Source organism: Vicugna pacos, chromosome 28 (assembly GCF_048564905.1).
Source record: "Vicugna pacos chromosome 28, VicPac4, whole genome shotgun sequence".
NCBI lineage: Eukaryota > Metazoa > Chordata > Mammalia > Artiodactyla > Camelidae > Vicugna > Vicugna pacos.
In genome coordinates, this window is record NC_133014.1 from 999,649 (window position 1) to 1,007,875 (window position 8,227).

At 42.1% G+C, this 8,227-nt stretch overlaps 1 protein-coding gene across 2 annotated transcripts in view; it reads right to left on the minus strand.

Annotated features, from left to right (window-relative positions):
• Nucleotides 1-8,227, minus strand: part of LOC140690088 (phosphatidylinositol 3,4,5-trisphosphate-dependent Rac exchanger 1 protein-like) — an 85,624-nt gene that overhangs the window by 9,566 nt on the left and 67,831 nt on the right. The window contains exon 1 of one of the 2 annotated variants that reach the window (XM_072951612.1): nucleotides 458-591. Coding sequence is in view for 1 of the 2 variants with exons in the window: in XM_072951613.1 (XP_072807714.1) it covers nucleotides 458-492 (35 nt within the window). In the remaining variant the exon portion in view is untranslated. Of the gene's footprint in view, nucleotides 1-457; nucleotides 602-8,227 lie in introns of those variants that run through there. The other variant, XM_072951613.1, reaches the window with a different exon arrangement.

The window sequence follows — 8,227 nt, forward strand, 5'->3', positions numbered from 1 at the left end:
GCCTGGGTGGGAGAGATGGGGGGTGCTGTCCGAAGCGCACCCGGCCTCCTTCCGAGTCACATCACACCCACGTCCCCAGACCCAGGGAGGCCTGGAGCCCCACACAGCAGAGCGCATCCAAACCTTCAGATGCCCAGTGACCGGTCCACTGTGCACCCTCTGGTGCCCTCCTCCCTGCTCCTCCTCCCCGCTCGTCCTCCTTCTGCCCCGCTGGCTCAGCCCTGCTCCCACCACATCCCCACCCAGGGCCAGCACAGCGGCAGGAACACCATCGGCAGGCCGCCCAGCTTTCCTGCAAGTACAATGTAAGATACTTACCAACTCCTGCAATCACTCTACAGTGACACTTCTATATTATTTTGTAAAATATTGGCTTTTGAAATAGCTGACTACAGAGTCCTACCAAAATAGAAATCCGCAAAAGACATTATCAGATGAAATAAAGCAATTCGCTCACCTCACAGCCAGGGGTAACGCTGTGGCCCCAGACATGAGGGGCACGTGTAGAACATTTCTCTCCGATGGTGCTGGGAGGGAAGCACACCAACCAGCCTCAGGGTCTCAGGGTCACGGTTATCACTTCGACAGGAACAGTCACAAGCTTCACGGTTGAAAGAATAAAACAAAGTTTGACATAAAGTGTTGAGTTTTATGTTTGTGGGGTTTTTTATTTTCCATACTATGGTTAAAGATCCTTGAAACTAAAAATTCATTCATTTTTTAGATCATAGTACAGTGTATTTCAGAAGGATCATTCAATAAAGATGTATTGAATTTCATTTAATAATTTTAAAAGATAAAACATTTTTAGCTTTTCAACTAAGGATGAAAAGAACTGATGTATCAGATTCTCTACTGTACTGCCTTATATCTAGGGACCATCAAGGTTAGAATATTGTTTCTATATTTATTTTAAGTTCATAATTAACTTTTCTGTGCTGTATGGATTAATATTTCCTTCCTGTTGATGACTCAAATTTGCAATAAAAACCAATAAGCTTAATAAGCTTCCTAAATTCAGTATATCATATATTTAGTTATAAATGACACGCATCCAGATATTCCAGTTTTGCAAATATTTTTAAATAGTTGAATCACAGAACTATATACATATATATAAAGTTTTTTTTATTGAAGTATGGTCAATTTACAATGTTGAGTCAATTTCTCGTGTACAGCATCATGTTTCAGTCATCCATATACATACATAAGTTCCTTTTTATTTTCTTTAGTTACTATAAGATATGATTATAGTTCCCTCTGCTATACAGTAGAAAACTGTTTATCTATTGTGTGTATAATAAATAGTATCTGTAAACCTCAAACTTCCATTTTATCCCTTCCCATCCGTTCCCCCTCTGGTAGCCGAAGTTTGTTTTCTATGTCTGTGGGTCTGTTTCTGTTTTGTAAGTAAGTTCATTTATGTCTTTTAAAAAGATACTTTTGAATTTCATTTACCATCTGCCTTATTTCTTTTGAATTGATTTTTTGTTTTTTTATCTATGATACTATACGTGAAGAGTGCAAGTATCCTTATTCATTGCACTTCCTCAAAGAATGCAAAAATAAAATTTGAAGAAAGTGAAACACGATTTGAGAAGACCTTCAACAAAGCCATCCAAGACAAAGAACACGTGCCACTTACCAGCTGTAGTATATTTTAGCAGCATTTCAAATTAAAGAAGTGAAAGAAAGAGAAAAATAACGTCAAATATTCAGATTCAAATAGAAGACTACTGTTACAGGACAATTTTTGATTAGCTATATGATGATTAAATCTTTAACAAAAATACATCTTGATTATTTGGTTAAGTTCACCTTTTTAAGGGAACACAATTATCATGGATCACAGAATTCCATCCCAGCTGTGAAAAATGTTTTACACAAAATTTGACATAAACACCAAATAAATGTTTGCCACTGTTTTCATTACTGAAATTGTTGTTGCTAATTTTAAGCCAAAGTGGTTATTTTATATATACTATTTATTAAGAAGAAAAATCATTCACATTAGGTTTAAATTTATGCTCTAAAAGATGGCTTGGAACAGACTGAGGCATTACTTGCACATAGAAATTCTCTAAGTATTCTTCAGTGGAGCCGTAACACTGAGCAGGAGGAGGACTTGAGTAACTGGCTAGTTTTCCTGCCAAAATGGGACGTTTAGTGCAATGGATGACGCTCACAAGGAAGTGTGATGATAATGACAATGATAAACCACCCAGCCACCCCAGTGCAGGACAGGCTCACACACCAAATAAGGCTTCAAATAGCCATGTCTGGACCAGGAGCACCCCAGGGTTCTTCAGGTCCCCAGGAGCTTCCACCCTTGGTGGGAGATTCTTCCCCTGAGATGGTGTAACCATCTCCAGGGACTCTCAACTGACCACTGAACACCTGGGCCAGGCCTCACACAGTGGCCAAGCACTGCGCAGACAGAGCAGAGCTGCTGGGTGGGCCCTGCCCAACCCAACATGACTCACCCCAACCCGACCTCAGCTTCAGCCCACTCATCCCAGCCCGGACCATCCCCAGGTCAGGCCCATGGCCTGGCTGTCCAATCTGGAACTCACAGAGCCCCGCCCACCCCATCATGTTCCCCTGAGGACCATTTCCCACCTTCCCACTCCCTGGCCCTCCCCAGAGCCCTGGTTGGGCCCAGCCGGCTCCGAGTTTACAGGGGTTTGCAGTGCTCTGACTCATTTCTTTTGGCACCAGAACCCTTTGGCCTTGGGAACGCCAGGAGAGGATGCTGTCGACTCTTCCCTTAGAAACAAGTGCTTGGGCTTGAGCCTGGAAGGCAGGAGGCCAGGCTTGGGGTGCGAGGGCTACATGGCTGCCAAACAGTCTAAAGGGGGGTTGTCTGTTTCCCCTCAGCATGCTGGGGCGGGAACTGGGGACTTCACTGACCGGTGACCCCGTAACCTCCAGGCATGAGGAGTAATTCCTGCCATTTAATGAAGAGGAAAAAGATTCAGAAATTGTCTTCAAGGGTCATGACTGGGGCTCTAAAGGGGCCCCACAGTTCAAGGTCCTTGAGGCCCTAAGTCTGAACTTTTGAATCTACCTCGATTTTGAAGCTCATATCGTGTGCACTGCCTGGCCACTCTGGCCCAAACTGTGTGACCCCGGTTTCCGTCTCTAAAGAAACTTGTTTTATTCATTTAAAAAGACACATGGCGGAGGGGGAGTACAGCTCAGTGTTAGAGTGCGTGCTCAGCATGCACAAGGCCCTGGGTTCAGTCCCTAGTAGTTCTGTTAAAAAACAAAACCAAACAAAACCACACTGCTTTAAGTAATGTACTAGATCCCCCCGATGGGGCGTGATGTCAGTGCTACATGGCTCTGCTGATGGAGACGATGCTGGCTCGGTCACATCTAATATCCCCTCGGCTGGCTTTTATGGCCACTTTTTAGTGCAGACCTCTTCATGTTCAGTCAAAACCTGCGGGCTAGTCTTTTGTAATCACCAGTGTAATCAACTGAGATAATGGGAATGGCTAAAACTAGCAAATGAAACGTTATTAACTGGATATTCAAAAGGCCTGGAAGTTCTAGCCCATAGGTATGAATTACAAAGAAGAAAAAGTTCCTTTATAATAGAGACTTGAAGGACAGAGACCACTGTAGCCAAAGACTAAAGTTAGCACCACTAATAATGGGACAAATGGACTGCTGGCCCATCAATTTCATGAAAACAAAGCAGCAGACTATCTTACATAGAGACTATGTTATTTATCAAAGTTGTGCATAATTCAAACCCTGGATCCAAGACAGAGAAAGAGTATTTTGGGGGGTGGCGGGAGGGTATAGCTTAGTGGCAGAGTGCATGCTTAGCATGCATAAAGTCCTGGGCTCAAGCCCCAGTATCTCCATTTAAATAAATAAACAAATAAATAAATCCAAACACCTCGCCCCCCCAAAATAAAATTAAAAATTAAAGAAAGAACATTTCAGGACAGTGGGGAAAATTTTAACATGGACTACACTGTAAATCAGCATATATATATATATATTATATATACACACACACACACACAAAATATATAATTTCTATAATGTGGATTTTTACATAAGAAAATGCCCTTGTCTTGACAAGAAATGTGCTGAACTATGTAGTGTTGATGTCTATAATTTACTTACAAACAGCTCACAACTCCCTCAAATGAAACTCTATTTTCTGTATATATACAGTCAATGTGATACAGGTAAACAGCTGGTTCTCAGTAAAGCACATCCAGAATTCTTTGTACTTTTCTATAGTTCTGAGTGTTAATGGAAAGGAGAGGAAGTACTAGTGGATCAGGTAGCTGGTAAAAAAGTAACTTATTGGAGGGAAAACAAGTGCCACCTACCCCCTAGTGAGGACTCTCCTTATTGGGCTTTCTAAGTCATCCCACCCCACGCCCCACACACTCACATCATTTCTTTGGCTGGAAGTTCAATGTGGTAGTTAAAGAAGTAGACAGAGCGGCACAGGAACTGTGTCCAATTTAAGAGTATTAGAGAGAAGCCTGTATAACTACACAAACTTATTTCAAACTCATAAAACTGTACAAACTTATAGAATAAACAAGCAGGACTTAAATTGCTGGCCCAGGAAGTACAACCATCCAAAACTTTGACTTGTAAAGATACATGCACCCAAGTGCACATAGCAGAACTGTTTACAACAGCCAAGAAATGGAAGCAAATTAAATGTCCACTGACAGATGACTGGATAAAGAAGTTGTGGTATTTATACAATGGAATACTAATCAGCCGTAAAAAAAGAATGAAATAATGCCATTTGCAGCAACATGGAAGGACCTCGAGATTATCATAATAAGTGAAGTAAGTCAGAGAAAGATAACTATCATATATTACTTACATGTATAATCTAAAAAAATTATACAAATGAACTTATTTACAAAACAGAAACAAACTCACAGACAGAAAACAAATTTAAGAGATACCAAAGGGGAAAGGGGGGAGGGATAAATTTGGAATTTGGGATTAACAGATACACACTACTACATACAAAATAGATGAAAAATAAGGACCTGGAACTAGATTCAGTATCTTATAATAACCTATAATGGAAAAGAATCTGAAAAAGAATATATGTAATGTGTAACTGAATCATTTTGTTGTACCCCTGAAACACTGTATAAGTCAATTATACTTGATTAAACATAAATTTTTAACAGGCAGAAGAAAAAGCGGTGTGAGTGAAACACCACACACCTGGAAGAATCACTAGGCTTGTGGAAACCAATCTCGAAAGAGTTCATGTGCCAGGCACACCTGTATCCTCAGCCTCCAGAAAACGCTGTGCTTCCAAAGGTGTGCGATGCCTCAAGTCTCATCCTGCCCTGCTTCCTCTCCATCTCAGCTGCTTCCCGCCCTTCAGAGATGCACAACCCCCTTTTGCTTCCATCTCATCCTCTATCAATTCTCTCCAAATTGATACCCACGTTTGATCCGACTCCTATCAAAGTGCTGTCAAGATTTCTTTGTAGATATCGAGTATTTTAAAATTTCCATTAAAAAAGGCACTACAATAGCTAAAACAATGTTTAAAACAAATTATCTGCCTGCCGAAGTGTAGCTATCATCATATAGCTATAGTCAGCAGGACGATGCGGTGTTGGCAGATACAGTGTAAAATGCAGAGCTGTAAAGCCTTCAGGGAAAAAAACCCAGGATACTATCTTTGGGAACAAGGGCTAATACATCCTGAGAACTGTCACCAAAAGGTAGATACAGAAAAGAAAATTGGACCTCATCTAAAGTAAAACCTTAAAAAAAATTGTTTCTTAATGAGAAAGTTACTTAGATTTATTTACTCATATATTACTGTTTAACGGAGGTGCTGGGGATTGAACTCAGATTGTCTCCCTGCATGCTTAGTACGCAGGGAGACAATCTGAGAGTCCTCAACTGACTAAAGACAGAGTTCCCATAGGACCCAGTAGTTCCCCCCCTAGGGATGCACCCAAGAGCAATGAAACATACGTCCACACAAAAACTTGCACGTGAGTGTTCACAGCATCTTTGCCTGTAACAGCCAAAAGCTGGAACAACACATTTCTTTCAACAGGTGAATGGACAAATAAGCTTTGATACATTCATACTATAAACTATCACCTGTAAGTAAAAATAAACTATTGACAGAAGTAACAATCTGAATGAACCTCCAGAGAATTATGTATCTCCCTTGCACCAAGGGCTGCATGCAAGTCAAACATCATTTCCAGGTTTGGCCAGCAGAGGGGAGCAAAGGGTAGCGGAGCCAGTGCTAAGGAGGGGTAGGCAGTGTCTCTTGACAGTCTTTCTGGAGGTAAAAATCAGCTGGCAGGTAGCAGGAAGTCCAGAATGCCGCAATCAGGAGAGAAATTACTCACACAGACAGTGACCCCGAATGAACATTAGGCTGACGAGGCAGTGGAAAGGTTTAGCCACAGTTCACAGTGAGTACCTGTTGTAGAGACGTGAGCAACTAGACCTCAGACCGCTCCTCCCAGCCTGTTTGCAGCCTGTAGACTCACTCATTAAAGTCACAGGCACCTGCTGTCCACGCTCGGAGCTGCTCACACTTCCTGTCATGCAACCAGCAGAGGCTAAGGGTCCACAACCAGCCATGTTGAGGAGGAGAGAGTGGGGTCTGGGCACCAAATGCAAACACAGTCAGTGAGAGCACTCAGACACGTGCCAACTAAACACTGACAGAGCCAACCTACACATGATGTGGCTTCGTATTTTTCTTCTGTCCTTCAGAAGGGAAACACTGCTTAGTTGTGGAAACATTGTATGACTTTGAAATTAGACAAACATGACTCTACGAATTGTTAGCTATGTGGCTCTCAGCTACTTAACTTTACTGAGCCTCAGTCTCTCCATCAGGACAACTAGAAATAAGGATTCTTACTCACAAATCGGCTGCAAAAAAAGACACGAGGTATTGAACCTGCCTGGCAAAGAGCTTAGCAACTGGTAGCTACTCTGTCAACACCACTCCCTGTTCTGTCTCCCTCTTTGATCAGGGAAGATCACACATGATGACTCTTGCTAATTCCGAATATAAAGTCTCACTGTCTCGTAAAAGCATAACTAACATGAATTGAGAGGTCACGGTGTTGGGTACCGTATTAAGTTTTCACAAGTATTATCTCATTTAATTCTCATAACAACCCTACAAGAAAGGTACTTTTATCATGATCTCTATTTTACAAATAAGGATATTGAGGCTCTACAAGTGGACCTGGCTTTCCTAGTCTTCTCAGGTAGGTAGTAAATAATGAAGAGGGATTGAGAACTAGGTAACTGGATTCTAGAATGTATACACGTGACACTACACACTCCGTTTTCGAGTACAGATATTTAACCAAATATTTAGAAATTTAAGGGAAAAAATAGAACTAAGAAAACTGATTTTGCAACATGCTTAAATGCTGGTACTAGTGACACAGGATCACCTCTTCTACTGGGTATTTAGGGTGAAAGTTCAGTGTTTAATGAAATACATGAAAACAGACCCAGTCACTGACATTCCACTCACAGCGCTTTCATAAAAGGAAAAAGACAATTGTACTTTGGAAGAAAGTAAGCTGTAAGATTTAAAACTATTACATCACTAAGGAAAGCTCCTTTGATCTTTCTAGGAAAACGTTTTCTCCCCTTTGCTTCACACTGAAGGGGAACATGGCATAAGAACCCCACTTCTTTCTCAGTGGATGCCTAAAACACAATCACAGTGCTGGTTACATACACTAGTCATGCCGAAGGCTTTTTATAAATACTGGTTTTCGGGATCTGCTGACTCAGAACCTCTGGGGGAGGACTGCCTGAAAAGCTCCCCAAAGCCATTCTGATACATCAGTCTTGATGACCAGGGACTGGATTACAGACGGGGACATGGTTCCTTGGCCTCTAACCTCCCTCTCCAAAGGGGAGAGGCAGAGAGTGGACAGGATCTGGGAATTGGGGAAGGTGCAGAGACATGTCTGCCTACATTTCTTGCCTTAGACAGACTCTGGCAGATGCTGGATGAGGGGCCGGAAACTGCTGCGCCGTGAGCCCCCATGGCTGTAAAGACAGGCAAGCAGGTCCAGATCAGAACTTCCCTTTACAAGTGGGGAGAAGGGCCTGGAGGCAATTATCTACATGCCACTCACGCTAGATTGGTTTGAAAATGAGAAGCCTGAACAAGGCCCAAAGGACTAAAAAGACCCGTGCTTCTGGCCTC